A 20,628-nucleotide genomic window follows, 5' to 3' on the forward strand; every position below is an offset into this window, starting at 1 on the left:
TTAAAATGTTGCTCTTAATGAATTCACATTTAGCTCCAGTTTCTGATAGTTATTAGCAAATATTTTATTTGGAATATACCATATGAGCATACGTCTCTATTATGTTTGGATAACAGGGACTCAGCATGCTGACATTAATTAGAAGATGAGTTACAAGAACTCTCTCTCAATCTGTCTAAACATGCAACAAATCCTGGCTCTCAGGAATCGTCACTACTTGTGGATCAAGTTCCCCTACAATTCATCTTAAACTCTCTACCATAAAAAAGAAGGTTTTATTCCTTCCTCTCCCCACTACATAAATGCATAATTAGGCCATTAGAATTCAGCTCCAATCTCAACTTCCTTTTCCCTCTGCTGAAAGGAAATCAAGGATCAATTCAGGACAACAGTTTTTGAAATCTTCACTTTTTCTCAGAAGATTGGAATGCTGGGAGGTTCAACATGCACGCCCTTGGAGTTCTCTTATTCTAATAGTTGTTGTCAGTGATTTAACAAATATATAATCATGTTTGCATAATTTTCTATTCTCAAGATATATAAATGAACAAAGAAAACTATGTAATTGGATTTTAGAAACCTAGGAACGCTTGAAAACTAGAAGTGCATCTTTCTAATTAGGAAAAGACAGCACTAATCCAGCCTTCAATATCAAATCATCCACCATTTCAGAAAATGTAAGGTATTTTTTTTTGAATAGCCACAAAATACATAGAAACTACACAATCTGTGTTAAGCATGACAAAATGCTTAACAAGAAATAAGTCTGGGTTTAGTTTAAGTGAACTTTGAGAGAAAAACAGCGAACTGTCAGACAGCTAGCTACTAAGCTGAGCAAACACGGGCAGGCAGAAATGTATACACACCTACCCGAAAGGTACCAAAATCTAAGATGAGAAGATCTGACTTTTCATGGTGGAAACCGGTCTGTGGAACTATTAGATAAGAAGGCTTCAGATTTATCCTTAAATCAAGAACTTTTCGGGTTTCAATAATATGTGTAAGTCCTACAAGAAGAAAAGGAAATGATGAAAAACAGCCAAATTTAAATACATTAATATAATCGTATCATTAATGAGAAAAAGAATATCACTTGAATAGTATGTTGGTGACGTTCTTTTCACAGATTAGGTCTTCCACTTGGCATGTAAGTTTAAATTACATGTGATCAATGGGAAACAATCATACTGCATAATACAATAAACCTAACACACCTAGTATTTCAGTCAGAGATTGAAAAATTCATTATTTCTTTAGTTAAGTGGGCTTCCCTGATAGCTCACTTGGTAAAGAATCCGACTGCAATGCAGGAGACCCGGGTTCAATTGCTGGATCGGGAAGATCCGCTGGAGAAGGGATAGGCTACCCACTCCTGAAGAAGGGATAGGATACCCACTCCAGTATTCTTGGGCTTCCCTTGTGGCTCAGCTGGTAAAGAATCTGCCTGCAATGCAAGAGACCTGGGTTCAATCCCTAGGTTGGGAGGATCCCTTGGAGAAGGAAAAGGCTACCCAGTGCAGTATTCTGGACTGGAGAATTCCATGGACTGTACAGTTCACAGGGTCACAAAGAGTGAGATACGACTAAGCAACTTTCACTTTTCACTTTAGTTAAGTAACCAGATATAGTGGGTAACTTGAACTTAGAGGCCATGATGCACAAAAGTATGTTATCTTTAAAACTCGATTCACACACAGCATGGTGAACAGTCCCTTAAGAACTGAGACAGGGAACTTTTACATTTCAAGTTTACTCTGCAGCACGGGTTCCTAAATTGAACAGCTGACCGAATCATCTATGCCCCATATCATTCTCTTTCTCACCCAGTCTGGCAGGTATATTCAAGAAAAAGCTACCTACACTATTTCAAATGTAGTGTTTACATTAGAAGAGAAAAAAATTTTTGAGAGTTGAGATGTTGCTTCTGCATCAAATTCTTTACCTGTAGCAGTTCTCTCTTTAATTTCCTCCAGCTTCATTAACGTAGCTGATGTTATTTGCTCAAGATCCAATCCCCTATTTGACTGAAAGAATTCAACCACTGCATTGATGGTTTTCTGTAAAATCATTGAAAATATAAGCAAGTTATACACAGTATTTTCCATATTATAAATTTTAAAGTTACAGTTTAATTCTAATCAAATCTGGCTCTGAACTGAGACAGCACTTCCAAAGATAAGCTACCCTCCTACATCTCTTTCTGGAGGGAAAGAGAACCTGAAAAAAGGTAATAGGCCAGTTAAGCTTATTGAGAAGGCAACAAAGGTGTGCATATCATTAAGGTGACCTTGAGTATGTTAGCTGGTATCATGTCCATGTAGCAATGGGGTATTACTTCTAGTCTTAGCCAGCAGAATGTATACCGCAATTGGATTCCCCTGTGCTCTAAAGTTTAGAAAGGAAATAAGAAAACTGTTCTGCCCTTACCTACATCTAAAACTTCAACTTAAAAATCAGACATTTTGCAAGACAGAATGAGTACTGGGGACTGGATGTACAACAGTGCAAATGTACTTAATACTTCTGAACTATACACTTAAAAAATGACTAAGATGGTAAATTATATGTATTTTACCACAATTTGAATTTTTTTAAAAATCAGAAAAAACAGTAAGTTCTGCCTCTTACCCACACTGTGAAATTATTTCCATAACTGTACAGTAAAAATAAGTCAGAGACCTTAAAACACAAAGTGGGCCAACCAACCAGTGATGGAATAATGAACCACAGCCTTCCACGTCTTGGCTAGCTCAGGATGAATTAAGAGAGTCTGGATAAAGACAGAGCTACAGATACAGAACTGGAGCCAGCTGTTTCAATAACACAGAAATGACAACGCTTTTTTCTCATGTGATCAGTATCTAAAATTCTTTTATTTGCTCCTAAAGTTCCTTAAATTGGTTACAAACACTGAGGAGAAAGGGAGAATAAGCCAAAAGAAACTGGAGTAGAAAGTCAGTATATAATTATTTGTGAGTAGTTAGTTGGTATAAAAGCATAGACTTCTTTAAGAATATATTACCATTTTTAAAAAATGTAACACAAGCATAGCTAGTATACCTTACAGTAGGGAAAAAAAAAAAGTCTGTAGTATATTAAAAATCAAAATTAACTGCTGGGACTTCCCTGGTGGTCCAGAGGTTAAGACTCCACCTTCCATAGCAGGGACTCTGGTTTGATCCCTGGTCAGGGAACTAAGGTCCTACATGCCACGGAGCAGACAGGCTCACACGTCACAACCAAGATTCCACATGCCGCAACTAAGACCCAACGCAGCCAAATAAATAAATATAAAAAACTAAATACGTACTGCCTTTTAAACAAGAAAAAAAGTATCACTAAACGGAGCTGCTAGGTAAATAAAGGTTAAATATGAAAATGGAAAAACAAGAAACCGTATGTCAGAAGCTTAAGATGTGTTTGATTAAGATTCACTTTCTCCTTGTACTCACAGCATCGTAGATGACCTCCACAGGCTGAGACTGAACAACCAGAGTCTGGTCAGCAGTACTACTCTCTGGATTGGTTTCAAATTCAATTTTAAGCAAGGATGATGCAGTATCGCCAATTGAAGCCACAAGTGATGGTATAATATCTTGTTGTCTCAGACCTGTTATATACCAGTGTTCTAATTTTGCTTCCACTCTACAATCCAATGAGGAAAAAAGAAGTATTACAAATAAGATCCTTCACAATATAACAGTTTGAAGTACAAATTTCCCTTTAAAAAAAACTCCTTTGAGAATCAGGACCATGTCTATCATCCAGAGTTGAAGTCCAAACTCCTTAGCCTGGCATTTAACTACCCATGGAGTCTGGGATTCTTTTTTTTCCCTGATTTGGTTTATTTTTTTTGTTCTCCTAATCCTCATGAAAACCTGCTTTGGTTTTCAAAACCCGCTTCAAAACACTGCAGAACTGTCACATGAACACATGCTACACTTAACTCAAGGGATTCATCTCCCGGTTTCACGTGACCCTAAAGCTGTTCTCCCTCATCCCTGCTCCTGCTGGCCCTTCCAATCAGTTAAGCTAAGTCCCCGTTCTTTGAGACCAGTTATTCCCTTCCACAGCTGAGTTTGTACAGCATTAATCCTAAGGTAGTTAACATTGCAGCTCCTTATTACTTCTGAGCTCTGAAATACCGAGTTGGCCAAAAAGTTCGTTTAGAGTTTTCCATAATGCGTGCATGCTAAGTCACTTCAGTCATGTCCGACTCTATGCAACCCTATGGACAGTAGCCTGCCAGGCTCCTCTGTCCATGGGATTCTCCAGGCAAGAATACTGGAGTGGGTTGCCTTGCCCTCTTCCAGGGGATCTTCCCCTCCCAGGGATCAAACCCACATCTCTTATGTCTGCTGCCCTGGCAGGCAGGCTCTTTACCACTTTTCCCAGCACCACCTGGGAAGCACAAAATATTAAAACCCAAACAAACTTTTTGGCCAATCCAATTATTATACAGATTTTACGTTAACTTTCTGTATTCCTTCTCTTATCAACTACACCTTAAAAACAAAAAGTTACTATTCTTATGCATAGTCTTCATAGTAACAAATCTATGAACTGAACAGTATACAAGAAATATTTGTGAAGGAAAGAAGCAAGAGAACAAATAATGAGCTTCTCACATAGTTTCATAACAAAACAAACTCAAATAAAATGACCATACTCACATGCTAAAGGAAAAAAACAGAGAGGAATTACTATTAATCAATTTTTTATGCTAACTAGACTATATTTTTTTGGCCTGAAGTCACACCTAGAAATAAAAATTGAAATAATATGTTTTTAAAACTTACTTAAGTGCTTGTGCTCCTGGTCGCTGAGATACTTGGGTTCCAAGACCAATTATCTGAATTTTCAGTATTTCTGGAATATTTCTATTTTCTCTTATTGTAATTGAAGTGCTTACTAACTTCAGTGCCACTATATAAGCAACATACTAAATGAAAAAAATGAATGAAAATGGTTAAATTTTAAGAAATTACTTTAATAATTTCTTCATATTTAAAATTGTTAAATTATAAAATGATCTAAAAAACAACATGGTTGGTCTTTGCATCACTATGTTCACCATAAAAAAAAAACAAAAGAACATTAGAAAACCCAATAACACAAAATTGCAAAAGATTCAAAATTAACTTCTCTTAGTTTTTAAGGTAATAAAAAATGAAATGATAAAATATTTTGTGGCCTAAATATTCAATTCAGTAGCTTTCAATAAAGTAAATTAATTCAGATCAATCATCTACCTCAAAAACTGAACAACATTCAAAGAACATCTGCTTGATGACTTTGGAGAGTTAATAAGACATGGAGAAAAATAAATCCTGCTCCCAAAATTGATAGGTCAAGACTAAAGGTAGGACAGATAACCATAAAGATGATTCTCATCAAACAACACAAGAAGAAAAGGAGGAACACAGAATCTATAAAAGAGTCAGAAAGCAACTGACAAAATGTAAATAATAAATCTTTATCTATCAGTAGTTACTTTAAAAGTAAATGAATTAAATTTTCCAATCAAAAGACAGAAACTGGCAAAATGAATTAAAAAAAAAGATACAATGGTATGCTGCCTACAAGAGACTCACTTTAGCTTTAAGGCCACACACAGACTAAGAGTGAAGAGATGGAGAAAGATATTTCAAGCAAACATTAACCAAAAAACAGGATAGCTATACCTACACCATAAAAAAAACTTTAAATTAAAAATGGTCAGAAAAGACAAAGAAGGTCATTATATAAAGATAAAGAGGTCAAACTATCAAGAAGAGATAACAATTATAAATATATCATGTATCCACTGGAGCACCTAAATATATAAATCATATACTAACAGAACCAAAAGAAATAGACAGCAATATAATATTAACTGGGGACTTCAATACTCCATTCTCAACAAGGGAGAGATCATCCAGACAGAAACAATGAGGAAACAATGGATATCAATAACACTACAAGCCAAGTGGATTTCTCAGACATACATAGAATGTTCCACCGAATAGCAACAGAATATTCTTCTGGAATACACAGAATATTTTCTAGGATAGATCATACACTCAACCATAAAAAAAAAAAAATTCAAAATATTCAAGAAAGTACACATTATATCAAGTATCTTTCAACCACAATGAAATGAAACTAAAAATCAATAATAAGAACAGTACAAAACTCACAAATACATGGAAATTAAACAACACACTCCTGGATATACTCCTGGATCAAGAAAGAAATCAAAATGGAAAACAAAAACTATTATGAGACAACAAAAATGGGAATACAACATACCAAACTTACTGGGTGCAGCAAAAGCAGTTTTAAGAGGAAAATTTATAGTGATGAATGCCTACATCAAGAAAAAAGAAAGATCTCAAGTAAACAACCTAGCTTCACACCTTAAAGAATTATGAAAGAACAAACTAGGCCCAAAGTTAGAAGAATAAAGGAAATCATAAAGATTACAGCAGAAATAAATGAAATAGAGGATACAATAGAAAAATAAAAACACGATGGAGATTAACAAAACTAAGAATTTGTTCTTTGGAAAGAAAAACAGAACTGACAAACTTTAGATAGACTAACAACAAAAAAAGACAACACATAAATAAAATGATAAATTAAAGAAGAGACATAACAACTGATACCATAAAAATACCAAAGATCATAAGTGATTACTATGAACAGCTATCCACCAACAAATTGGAAAATCTAGAAGAAATTGATAAATACTGAGAAACACATAATCTACCAAGAATGAATCATGAAGAAACAGAAAATCTGAATAAACCAATAATGAAGGAGATTGAATGAATAATCAAAGAAAGAAAAGAAGTGAAGTCGCTCAGTCATGTCTGACTTTGTAACCCCATGGACTGTAGCCTACCAGGCTCCTCTGTCCATGAAATTTTCCAGGCAAGAGTGCAGGAGTGGATAAAAAGACCATACACCATAATCAATTAGGATTCCTCTCAAGGATGTGAGGTTGGTTCAACAAATGAAAATAACTTATGTAACACATCACATGAATAAAAGGATAAAAATCACATGACTATTTCAATAGGTTAAAAAAAAACAAACCACCATTTGACACAAGTCTACACCCATTCAAAATAACAACTCTCAAGGAATATGGTACAGAAAGAATCAACCTCAGCATGACAAGCCCACAGCTAATATCATACTCAATGTTGAAAGGTAAAAAAGTTCTTGCTCTAAGATTATGAACAAAACAAGGGTGCCCACTCTCACTACTACTATTAAACATAGTATCTGATATGATAGCAAGAGCAATCAGGCAAGAAAAAGAAACACAATGTATCCAAATTAGAAAGAAAGAAGGAAAAATTCCTGTCTTTGCACATGGTATCCTCTTTCATAGAGAAAACCCTTGATTCCATCAAGAAAAGAACTAATGAAAAAATTCAGTAAAGTTGCAGGATACAAAATTAACAAATGAAAGTCAGTTGTGTTTCTTGAGTTATTTGAGAAAAAAAAATTTAAGTGATCCCATTTACAACAGCAAAAAAAAAAAAACAATAAAATACTTAGGAATAAACTTAACCAAAGAGCTGAAAGATCTCTACACTGAAAACTAAAAGATAGTCATGAAGGAAACTAAAGAAAACATAAACAGAAAAGCTATGTCTTATTTATGGATTCTTAAAATGTACATACTACCCAAAGTAATCTATAGATTCAATGAAATCCCTACGAGACTTCAATGGCATTTTGCATGGAACTACAAGAGACCATGAATAGCAAAAGCAATCTTGAGGGGAAAGAAAACCAAAGCTAGAGGCACAACATGTCCTAATTTCAAACTATATTACAAAGCTACAGAAATCAAAACAGTATGGTGCTAGCATTAGAATAGGCACACAGACCAATAGTACTTAATCAAGAGCACAGACATAAATTCATACACATATGGTCTATTAATATTTGACAAAATAATCAAGAATATTCAACAGGCCAAAGATATTCTTTATTAAATGGTGCTTAAAAAACCTGGATATTCATGTGCAAAAGAATGAAATTGGTCACCTGTCTTACACCACTCACAAAAAAATAACTAGAAACGGATTAATGACTTAAATATAAGACCTAAAACTATAACTCTTAGAAGAAAACATAGAGAAAAAGCTCCTTGGTGGCAATCTTGACAATGATTCAATGGATATGACACTGAGCAGAAGGAAGAGAAGCAAAAATAAACAAGCAGGACAACATCAAACTAAAAAGCTTCTGCACAGAAAAAAAAAAAAAATCACAAAATGAAAATGCAATCAACAGAATGGGAGAAAATATTTGTATACCACATACCTGATAAGGGGTTAATAAGACAAATACAAAAGGAACTCATATAACTCAACAGCAAAACAACAAATAATCCAGTTAAAGGTACAAACTATTATATATAAAATAATAAGCAACAGAGATACATTATATGTCACAGGGAAATATAGTCATTATTTTCTAAGAACTTTAAATGGAGGCTAATCTATAAAAATATTAAATCACTATGATGTACACCTGAAACTAACATAATAGTGTAAATCAACTATACTTCAATTTAAAAAGATTAAGCAATAGCTTTATATGGAGGAAAATACAGTCAATGTACTTTAGGAAAAAAAAAACACAATGAGGTATCCCTTCATACCTCTTAGAATGGCTATCATTCCATGCCAATTTACATTCCCACCCTTGTACACTGTGGGTGGGAATGTAAACTGGTACTGTTGTTGTTTAGTCACTAAGTCATGTCCAACTCTTTTGTGACCTCACAAAAGGTAGCCACCAGGCTCCTCTGCCCATGGGATTTCCCAGGCAAGAGCACTAGAGTGGGTTGCCATTTCCCTCTCCAAGGGATCTTCCCAACCCAAGGATTAAATCTGAGTCTCCTGCACTGGTAGGAGGATTCCTTACCACTGAGCCACCTGGGAAGCCCACAAATTAGTATCATCAGTATAAAAACCAATGAGGAGGTTTCTCAAAAATTAAATAGAGACATACTACATGACCCAGCAATTCCACATCTGGATATTTACCTGAAGGAAATAAAATCAATATCCCAAAGAGATATGTGCACCCCCACGTTCGCTGCAGCATTATTCACAACAGCCAAGATACTCCAACAGCCTAACTTTCCAAGGACAGATGAAAAAATAAAGAAAATGTGGTATGGATATACATGATGGTATATTATTTAGCCATAAAAAGGAAGGAAATCCTGCAACAACATGCATGTAGCTTGAGGACATTATGCTAAGTGAAGTAAGTCATTTACATGTGGAACCTAAAAAGAAAAGACTCACAAAAACAGAGACTAGGCTGTTGGTTACTAGGAACAGGGAGCAGGGTTTGGGGGAAATACATGGAGGCAGTCAAAGCTACAAACTTCCAGTTATCAGATGAATAATTTCTAGGGATGTCATGTAATTTAATGTAACAAATACATAAAAGGCTTCTACAAATCATCAAGAAAAAGACAACCCAATAAGAAACAAGAGACTCAAAAGTCACTTCACAAAAGAAGATATACAAAAAAGTGAAAAACCTCTTCAGTTATCCAAGAAATACAAATTAAAACCACAATGAAATACTACATACTCACCATTTAGAATGGATAAATTTAAAGGACTGCTAAGAGTTGGTAAAGACATGGAATAATGAGAATCCTCATATACTATTGATAGAAATGTTTTCCACATTGGAAAAGTATTTAGCAGAATCTATTAAAGTTAAATATACTCATATCCTACGATACAGCAATTCCATTACAAAGGATTTAATGAGCAGAAAACCTCATATACCCAGTAAAAGACATTTACAAGCTGTTAATAGCAAAACAACCAAAAAACAGGAACAACCCAAATACCAATCAACAAAAGTATGAATAAAGTGGTATTTCCAAATGAAAATACCTACACAGCAATGAAAATGAGCAAAATACAACTAGTCAAAGAACAGAATGGATCTCAAAATAATGCCCTATCTATTGCCAAGGTCCATAAATTAACCTTGATGGTAATTATACAGTTGTGCTTTATGACAAATCCAATGAGCAACACATTTTGATTTTGCTCACTCTTTCATACAGGAGTTCTATTTCACATACACAAGACAGATAAAATTTTAAAAGACTTAATTACCTCTGCAATAAGTACTTTTTATCAGGTTATTCTCACACTCATTAAAGCAAGTATACCGAAAGTTGGAGACAGTTTTAAATGCTAAGGTCTGACTGAAACATTTAACAAACAGTAAAGCAAAACTTTCACACTGTGGTCCTGGATTAGCATCACCAACTCAATGGACATGAATTTGAGCAAATTCTGGGAAGTCGAGGAGGGCAGAGGAGCCTGGTGTGCTGCAGACCATGAGGTGGCAAAGAGTCGGACATGACTTGGCGACTGAACAACAACAAAGCAGAAACAAATTGCAACATGTTTTTATTAGCTACTCTAAAAATCAATACTTGTTTAATCCAATTCAAGATAGTACAGAAAAATGAAACCACCTGAATAATTACCACCTAAATAATTACCTGCTTGGGTAAAGTTAGGTTGTGGGTGCTCTCACTATAACCAATAGCCGTGAAGAGCTTATCTTTTTCCTCTGGTGTCATAAGGTCATCAATAGCTATAAAAAGACAATATTTTAAGAAATCAACTGCTTCAGTTTTACAGAGACTGTGAATAAAATCAAAACAAATTAACAGGTGGCCTAAATTTATAGACACAAACGCTGAAGCAAAAGCAGCAAAGTAATTTCCTCTAGTATACTATGTTGACTTGTTAAAGATCATGTATTTTGCTTATTTAGGTCAAGAAAATGCAGACATAACATTAAGGCAATTCATGTGTCACATAGAAATTTTACAATTTCCTAAGTATTTTAAAAATTAAGTGAAATATCTAATTAAATATCCATGTAAAAAGTAACAATAAAGAATGCCACATGTGAGATTTTTGAATTTCAATTTTCAAATTTTTACACAAATGACTTTTCTCAAAAATTCAAAGCTTCCTTTTAAATAAACATGGAAATGTTTCATCCTGATATATCTGCTTATATGTTTACTATACTGAGCTACTTTTACTTCAAAATTATTACAGAATAAAATTCAACTAACTAGCTAAAGCAGAATTTATATATTTTTTCCTTACCAGTGTGCAATAAGTCATAAGACTTGGAACTTACTTTCAGGAATCAAAGATTCTTCATCTTTTTTCTTAGATTCCTTCTTACTCCAAAACCCACTAAACCAGCCTCCACGTTTCTCAGCTGTGTCAGTAGACTTTTTCTTCAATTTTTGCCCTGATCGAATCACCTAAAAATTAAAAATCAAAAAATTTAATTAAAGAATAAATGCCCTCTTCACTTTCAGGTCCAGGCAGGTAAGAACAGTGGTTACATTTTTTTTAACACTACATAAAGTTAAAAGCAGTCAATACAGCTAGTTCCTTCTGAACTGATTCTCAGCATTATCTGGTTAATACAATCTCACTATTAATTACTTTCCACACGTACTGACAGCTTTCTGATGAAGCTGCATTTTGTGAGTGATTCAGATAAAGTTTCAAGTAAAATTCTTCTGAACAATGTGTTTTCTAAATTTATAAGGTAAGAAGTCAAGAGGAAAGCAGGTTTTTAAAATGAAAAGTTCCCTGAAAGGAAGATACGTGATCTCAAAAATAAAATTTAACAATCCCATTTCATAATCCATACACACTGTTGACTTGCTAACTATGAACATAGTTTGGGGACAGAATATAAATAAAATTAAAAAGTGCTCAAATCTCATTTCATCCTTTCTCAACAAATCTTGGCTTATCTGCTGCTCCTTGTCTTCACCCCTTTTTAGTAAAATACAGATGAATAACTCAAGAGTGGAAAACGAAAGGATAAAAAGAATGAAGGGGTTAAGTAATTTAGACTCTTCTCATTCCCTGAATAAGTAAATAATTTTCCCACTTTAAATTTAAAATATTTTAAATTGGTAGTGAATTGGTAACATACTGCAAGCTTCAGTGTATACCAAAAAGTGAAATAATCCAAAAGCAAAGTTAAAGAAAAGAGCTGAATTATATAGTAAAGAGAATAGTTTGATTAACAACTCAATTTAAACTAAGCTATCTTTGACAAGTAGATATTATATAGGGAAACAGGTTTGTATCTGTCCACAAAATCATTAATGTTTTCCATTATATCTCAGTGGTAACTATCTTTTGTCAAGCTTTATCCATCTTCAAGAGTTAGAAATGCAATGGGTAAAAAAAATATATAGCTGGCTGGTTTGTATTCTATATGAAATAATAATTAATTTCTTTGTTCTCCTAGCATAGATTAGTATGCATTTTTATTTTCCACAGTAAAATATATCTATATGAGACCAAAAAGAACTTTTACAATGTATATAAAACCTAATATGAAGAGGGATGCAGATCCCTTTCACTTTTTCCTAAATACCACCTCTGTTGCCTTCACTTCCCTTCCTTATCTAGCTAAGGGGCCAAGGTAAATAACTTTAGCCAATCCTCAGCCCACATTCTAAACTCTCTGGCCCTGCAGATTTTCTATTATAATGAAAAAGCATCAATTTGGAATGAATCTAATTGTCATCTCTTCATCTACATCCCGCCCTTCTTTAGCTACAACAACTAATTTATCTTCTTCCTTCAATTTTCAAGCAACTGGTAAGTGTTATTAAGAATACCAATTAAATTGAAGCCACTTAATTTAAGGAGGATTGGAATTAACTGTTTCTTCTGGAAAACTACTCCTCTAATTCATAGGAACAATCCACAGCAGTAGCAAATACCTTTTAAAATACTCAGACACTCTCTGACCCACCTTGGGGAATTCGTCCTTAAAAAAATTAGAAATGCTTCGGAAAATGTGACAACAAGGCTATTCACTGTAGTGTCATTTATAATTAAATATAACCAGGAGGAAATTGTGAAGCAAATTCCAGTGCACGAACAGAATGGAATATGAGTCAGTTATTCAAAATTATGTTGGATAAACAATTCTATGGAATACTATATAAAACAGAACACAGTATTTTTTTTAAAAAAACAAAAGTGTTAGTTACTCAGTCATGTCCGATTCTCTGCAATTCCATAGACTGTAGCTCATCAGGTTCCTCTGTCCATGAAATTCTCTAGGCAAGAATACTGGAGTGGGTTGCCATTCCCTTCTTCAAGGGATCTTCCCTACCCAGGGATTGAACCCGGGTCTCCTGCATTGCAGACAGTTTCTTTACCATCTGAGCCACAAAAGTAACTTAGAAAACCTTTCCTTGACTTCACAATGCCCACCAGTTGCCACGCTTTATCTTGTTTTCCACTTACAATGAAGTATCAGGACTGCCTGTGCTTACTCTCTCCAATTCCTCATCTTCCACCTTCTCTCATTCCTATCAAATTTCTACCTATAATATCCCATAAAATTTGCTCTTTAAATGATTTCTTTATGGCTAAATCCAATGATGAACTTTCAGATCAGTATGAAACTGATCTAAATGAAAGCAGCGAAAGTTTAGAGACCTGAAGCAGGATATAAATCATCTGCACAAGTCTCAAACTCCTGTATTACTCATGTGCAAAACAGACTCAAACCATCACACCAAAGGCTGAAAGAACTGAACTGAGATTTAAACCACTATCCACAGAAGGCAAAACCCAACTTAAAATCAAAACCAAACCAGACTGTGTGTTAATACAAAATATCAAACATTTTCCAAAGGACACATAATAGTCATATCATCCAGAATACAATCCAAAATTACCTGACATACAAAAACAAAACAGACAAAGAAAAAAAGAAAAATGTGACCATTTCTCAAGGGGAAAAGTCTACAGATGCCAATACTCATATAATCAAGATGTTTAAACTATCACAGGGTCACTGTATCCATGTTACATGAGATAAACAGAAATACATTCGGTTCAGTCCAGTCGCTCAGTCATGTCCGACTCTTTGCAACCTCATGAATTGCAGCACGCCAGGCCTCCCTGTCCATCACCAACTCCCGGAGTTCACCCAAACTCATGTCCATCGAGTCGGTGATGCAATCCAGCCATCTCATCCTCTGTCATCCCCTTCTCCTCCTGCCCCCAATCCCTCCCAGCATCAGTCTTTTCCAATGAGTCAACTCTTCGCATGAGGTAGCCAAAGTATTGGAGTTTCAGCTTTAGCATCAGTCCTTCCAAAGAACACCCAGGACTGATCTCCTTTAAAATGGACTGGTTGGATCTCCTTGCAGTCTAAGGGACTCTCAAGAGTCTTCTCCAACACCACAGTTCAAAAGCATCAATTCTTCCGTGCTCAGCTTTCTCCACAGTCCAACTTTCCCATCCATACATGACCACAGGAAAAACCATAGCCTTGACTAGACGGACCTTTGTTGGCAAAGTAATGTCTCTGCTTTTAGAAATTACTAAAAAAAGACTGAAATTTTCGGTAGAGAAATGGAAAGTATAAAAAGGAATTCAGTAAGAATTCTAGACCTGGAAGATACAATATCTGAAATAAAAAAATAAAGATGGGTTCAATAGTAAAATGGAGATAACAGAGGGAAAAGTAAGCTTGAAAAGAGATTAAGAGAAACTATCCAATCAAAAGAACAGAGAGGAAAAAAAGATTAAAGGAAAAAAATGAACAAGACCTCAAGAACCTATGGTCACATACATGTTTGTGTTGTGTGTATATATACATATATATACACACACATATATGTGTGTATGTGTGTATATTATATATATATACACACACATATACACATTTGAAATTTGGAGACCAAGAAGGAAAGAAGGAAGAAATAGGAACTAAAAAATTATTTGAAGAAATAATGGCTGAAACATCCCAAATTTGATAAATCCTCAGTCCTTATTTCAGTTGCCCAATGAGATGCATCTGTCATAGCTGATCACTTCCTGTTCCCTGACATCTTTTCTTCACTTGACTTTGAGGTTATTACAGTCATAGAGCTTTCAGCCTACCTCTCTGGCAACTCCTCCATGGTAACCACGGCTCTCACTTCTTTGACCTATAAACAATACATAGACTTTGGGTCTTTGGACTCCAGGTACTCTAAGCTCCAGGTACTCTAACTTAGGTGATCTCATCCAATGCCATGGCTTTTTAAATAACATCTATGTTCTGACCCCTTCTAAATGTGTATATATATCCAGCACAGACCTCTCTTCCAAACTCCACATTCATGCATCCAACTGCATACTCCCTATCTCTAAGTTAATATATGATAGCTTAAATCATCAGTCCCAGAAAGAACTCCTGATCTTCTCCCATCTCACCCAAGCATGTTCCATCTAGTCTTCCCCATCCCATTTCACAGCAACTCCATCCTTCCCAACTGTTCCAAGCCCAAATCCCTATAGTCACTTTCAACCTCTCTTTCATAAAACCCATATCTAATTAGATGGGAAATACTGGCTCTATCTTCAAAATATTTCCAGGGTTTGAGCCTTTCTCATCACCCCCACTGCCACTACTCTCAGCCAAACTTCTATTATCTCTCACCTCAAATATTTCAATAGCATCCTAATTGTCCTCCCTGTTTTCATCCTTGTTGTCCCTCTATGGGCTTTTGTTTTCAAAGGAGCAGCCAGAGTAATGTTTAAAAATCTACATTGGATTATATCATTCTGTTCTCAAAATAGCTCCTCAACTCAGAATATAAGCCCAAATCCACACAACTGCTTATAACACTTCCCACAATCTGACATCCTCCTCAATACTGACAAGCACCTCTCCCCCTCCTCTAGCACCTCACTTCTCTGACCTCACTAACCACAGCCACCAGTGTCTCCTCTCTTTCACCACTCTACTTAGAACCCTGAATGAGTCAGATGTGCTCCTAGCCCAAAACCTTTCAGCTTGCTCTACTACTTATTCCTGGTATACTTTTTCCTCAGGTATCTTTCTGGTTGACTCCCTCATGTTCTTCAGCGCTCTGCTGAAATGCACCTTAAGAGAGCCAAACTCATTGGAAAAGCCCCTGATGCTGAGAAAGATTGAAGGCAGGAGGAGAAGGCGGTGACAGAGGGTGAGATGGTTGGATGGCATCCCCAGTGAAAATCAGACATGGACTGGGCAAACTCTGGGAGGTGGTGAGGGAAAGGGAGCCCTGGTATGCTGCAGTACATGGGGTCGCAAAGAGCCAAACATGACTGGGCGACTGAACAACAACAAAGCCGATGAACAATGCTGTGACAGTTTCAGGTGAACAGCAAGGGACTCAGCCACACATACATATGTATACATTCTCCCCCAAACTTCCCTCGCATCCAGGCTGCTACATAACACTGAGCAGAATTCCATCTGCTATACAGTGGGTCCTTATGGGTGATCCATGTTAAATACAGTAGTGTGTGCATGTTCATCACAATCTCCCTAACTGTATCTTAATTACCAGAAAAGTTATGTTACAGAATAATAGAAATGACAAGGAACAAAGAGGAGAAGTTACCAAGTAAGGTAAGTCAGTAATTATTACTACAAAAAGATTGTAAGTACTGAAAGTATTACAAAGAGACTGAATTCAATTTTAGAAAAAAAGAAAAGGAAGGAAGGAAGAGAAGAGAGAAGGAGGGAAAAAAGAAGATGGGTGAAGGAAGGGAAGGAAGAGGAAATAAAGGGAAAGAAATAGGGGCTACGAAGCATAAGTAACTAGGGACATACGCATGAGAGAACAACTGGAAGCCTACATATCAAAATGGTAACACCTGCATTCTGTGTTGCTAGAACTGTTTGACTTTTACTTACTTTCTTTTGGGGGACCAGCAAAAATTTTGTTATAAAATTAGGAATTTTCCCCCTTCATACTACTGAGGTTTTTTCCCCCACAATATTCCAATTTTATTTTTTCCTGAGACTGAGCCATGAAAATTCAACCTTTATTATCAATTGAGTAAATTTAAACAACTTTCTAAGCAACTTAAATTCTTGATTCCAGGTTTAAAGGAGTAGTATTAACCCATTTAAAACATAAAATCAGCTAATAAAAATGATTACCTCAACTTGTGCTTGTTGCCTTGCTAAAATTATGTTAAAAACATCTAGTATCTTCTCCAAGTCCTATAAAACAAAGGGACACTTGTAAACAAAGAAAATGGTCATTAAATTTTTTTCATATATATTTCTAGGCTTATTCCAGTCCATGAACAAACAGTATCTGTGATCTAATGAAAGTGTAAGTATAAATTTGAACAGATATTTGGCTTTTACATTTTTACATTTTGCAATGTGAAAATAGTTTTGCAAAAAAGTAAATCCTCGTTAAATATGAAAGTAAGAATTTTAATGAAACCAAAACAATATAGAGACAGCCATACATGCAAATGGAAACAAAAATATTTAAGAGGGGGACCTGTTTTAGGTATTGGCCTTATGGTTGTTACTTTGGACTCCCTCTTCTCCATGCTATTTTACAATCATTATACTAAAGTCACCTTAATAAAATACAAAATTTAAGAATGTAAAATTCTTCAAGTCAAGTATGCCAAAGCAGAAACTGACTTGGGGAATTTATGTAAGGGGAATCTAACATGTACTGGATGACCTATTTGTCAGATGTTCTATCTGTTATTTCATGCAATTCCCACAAGAGTGTAAGATACATACTATCTCCATTTTATACATGAAAATAACAGATCTAAGATGTTGAGAAAATTGATGCTTTTCCTAATATATAATACTAGTGATTGTCATATATTTCAGAATAACAATTAATTCTTTACATTATGAATTTATGGCAAAAATAGTGATATAATCAAGACCAGATGATATTCAGCAAATTAAATATTTAGTACAGTGTTTTTCTGTATTTCAAAAGCGGGTAAATAAGACCCCTATCTTAAGGAATAAGAACTATTTTTTTTTACAAATAAATTATATATTTAGTACAGTGTTTTTCTGTATTTCAAAAGAGGGTAAATAAGACTCCTATCTTAAGGAATAAGAACTATTTTTTTTACAAATAAATTATATATTTAGTACAGTGTTTTTCTGTATTTCAAAAGAGGGTAAATAAGACTCCTATCTTAAGGAATAAGAACTATTTTTTTACAAATACTCTGAACTCTTAAAAAAAAGCCACTAACAAAACAAACAATACATATTTAGCTAATAATAATTACATACTCAAACAGCTCTGATACTGATTTTCTAAATATTATTATTATAAAAACTAAACACGTTTCTCCAAATAGTTTATAGTAGGCTGATATTAGCAAGGTATTTTTAAAGGGAAAAAAAAGGTAAAAACACTTTGCATTTTCCATACAGTTCTCTCAAAAAGAACTCAGTATTGTTCTTCCTAAAATTGTCTTTAAATTTATATCTAGAAAAATTAATACTTAAGGATGATTTAACAAATAACACCTTCCCAATACATGCAAGATATACCTGAATTTGTTTCTGTATTTCTTCTGGGACTTTAGTCTGGGTTAGCTTATTTTTATAGGCACTTTTATAATTCTTGAGCAATTGCCTGTGTTTTTTTATGTTACTCCATGACCACATCCGTGTATACCTTCTTATATGAACTTCAAGAACAGAATCGATTGCATATTTCCACCTGTAAACCAAATTTTGTTAATGCACATTGGAATATGAAGGTTTAAAAAGCAGGAAAACAGCACTGACATTTTACAGCTACACTGTTACTTATTTTGTTCTTATTAACTGTATTCTTACAAAGGTTCAGCCATAATATTTCAGTTCCCCAATACTTCAATTCTCTGACTTAAATACATTATGAAATAAGCAAACCATTCCAGGAAGAGGGTGTGTCAAAGCAAAATAATAAAGACACAAAATGACATGCTGTGTGAAATTAATAATATCCCAATATATTTGTGACACTGAGTTCACATGCATGACTGAAGGGCAATATGATCAAAAAAATGTTGAAAGTCTTGAATGCTGAGTTAAGAATTTAATCTAGGAGCAAGAGTACAGGAGAATGTGTTTATAAAAAAAGTAACAAGGACATAATATAAAAGCCCTCTAATGTCTATTTAAAAAAAAAGTGGCTTTGTTACACGTCTTTCAAGGTCTGTTAGCTCTGAGAGTTCCTAATCATATGATTACATAAAATATTTTTTTAAAAATTCTAACTTACCATTGTCGACCATTGGTATGAAGTGGTAAATAAGGCTTATATTTTCTGTAAGGAGCATTTCTAACCATGTAATCCACTGACTCCAAAAGGTCGATCATACTTAAGTACTATAAAAACAAAAACCAAGTTACATCTGTTACATCACAACATGGATAAATACCAAATTTTATTATATTTTCTGCCTAGTGAGATTTCAAATTATCTGAACAATGAATACCATAGCTGCTTGGTAATTCAATAATATATTTCATCAAAGTTAAGAAACCACCAATTGTAAGATAATATTAAGCACTGCTGATTAAACATCATACCACTAATAATAATATACATGCCATTTTCAGATATATTAAAGTGTGATATAAATGTAAATCTTAGAACCAATGAAATACGGTATCTGTTACTACTGACATGAAACTTGCTTAGTGCTAAAACCAAACATACTTTCCTCTGGACCATCATTTCAAGTAGTGGCAACCTATAAGCTAAGTTTCCAAATTGCTCCAGGGAATTATTGCATAACTAAAGCAAGATAAAATTATTTAACCACCAATACAAACAACTCACATGGAGGAAAACACACACACACACAATGAGAAGATAAAGAAAGGAGAGGTCTAACCTAAGAGTAACCAGTACTTATCATGTGGATAGCATGAACTTAAATGTATTTGTAAGTGTAAAACATACTCCAAATTTTGAAGACTTAAAAAATAAAAGGATATAAAATATTGTAACAATTTCTAATTTTGATTACATGTTGAAATGTAATCACCACTTCCCTGGTGGCTCAGATGGTAAAGCCTACAATGCAGGAGACACGGGTTTGATTCATGGGTCGGGAAGATCCTATGGAGAAGGAAATGGCACCCAACTCCAGTTCTCTTGCCTGGAAAATCCCATGGACAGAGAAGCTTGGTAGACTACAGTCCGTGGGGATGCAAAGAGCTGGACACAACTGAGTGACTTCACTTTTCACATGTTGAAATGATAATATTTGGGTAGGTTAAGTTAAATAAAATGTTATTAATTTTAGTAATTAATTTCCTCTTTTCTTACTTTGCTAATGTAGTTACTAGAAAATTTAAAATTCCACATATAACTTGCATTATATGTGTACTGGACTGCACTGAGCCAAAAGTTCAATTAACTATAAAGCCCTCATCCTCCTTTCACTTCCAGTTCTCCAAATTAGTTATTGAAACTCCTTAGGTACATAACCAAACTTGAGAAACAAGTAAAGGAAAAAAAACTGCCAACACAGCTGTTCTAAAAATTAAGTAAACAATATTTAATGTAAGAGTGTCTGCTATTAAAATCTGAGGAAGGAAAATAAAACCATTAAAATTTTTCATCAAGAACTGGGAATTAAATGGAACCATGCCATATACTATAATTTGGTAGGATTCTCTACCAATAAGATGAAAATCATAAAAAATGAAAGAAAACTATTTCTTATATTTGGTATTTATTTT

The 20,628-nt window shown here is 34.6% G+C and overlaps 1 protein-coding gene across 1 annotated transcript in view; it reads right to left on the bottom strand.

The window, feature by feature from the left end:
- Positions 1–20,628, bottom strand: part of VPS13C (vacuolar protein sorting 13 homolog C) — a 175,869-nt gene that overhangs the window by 112,402 nt on the left and 42,839 nt on the right. Inside the window, exons 12-20 of the mRNA XM_086321316.1 lie at positions 19,157–19,263; positions 18,439–18,610; positions 17,047–17,109; positions 11,209–11,338; positions 10,553–10,647; positions 4,800–4,942; positions 3,453–3,645; positions 1,943–2,057; positions 871–1,007 (exon numbers count right to left, since the gene is read on the bottom strand). Coding sequence (XP_086177442.1) covers positions 871–1,007; positions 1,943–2,057; positions 3,453–3,645; positions 4,800–4,942; positions 10,553–10,647; positions 11,209–11,338; positions 17,047–17,109; positions 18,439–18,610; positions 19,157–19,263 — 1,155 coding nt within the window. The remainder of the gene's footprint in view (positions 1–870; positions 1,008–1,942; positions 2,058–3,452; positions 3,646–4,799; positions 4,943–10,552; positions 10,648–11,208; positions 11,339–17,046; positions 17,110–18,438; positions 18,611–19,156; positions 19,264–20,628) is intronic.

The sequence above is a fragment of the Bos grunniens genome, chromosome 10 (genome assembly GCF_055505025.1).
Source record: "Bos grunniens cultivar Pamir isolate PY7600 chromosome 10, Bosgru_T2T1.0, whole genome shotgun sequence".
In the NCBI taxonomy this organism is placed as follows: domain Eukaryota; kingdom Metazoa; phylum Chordata; class Mammalia; order Artiodactyla; family Bovidae; genus Bos; species Bos grunniens.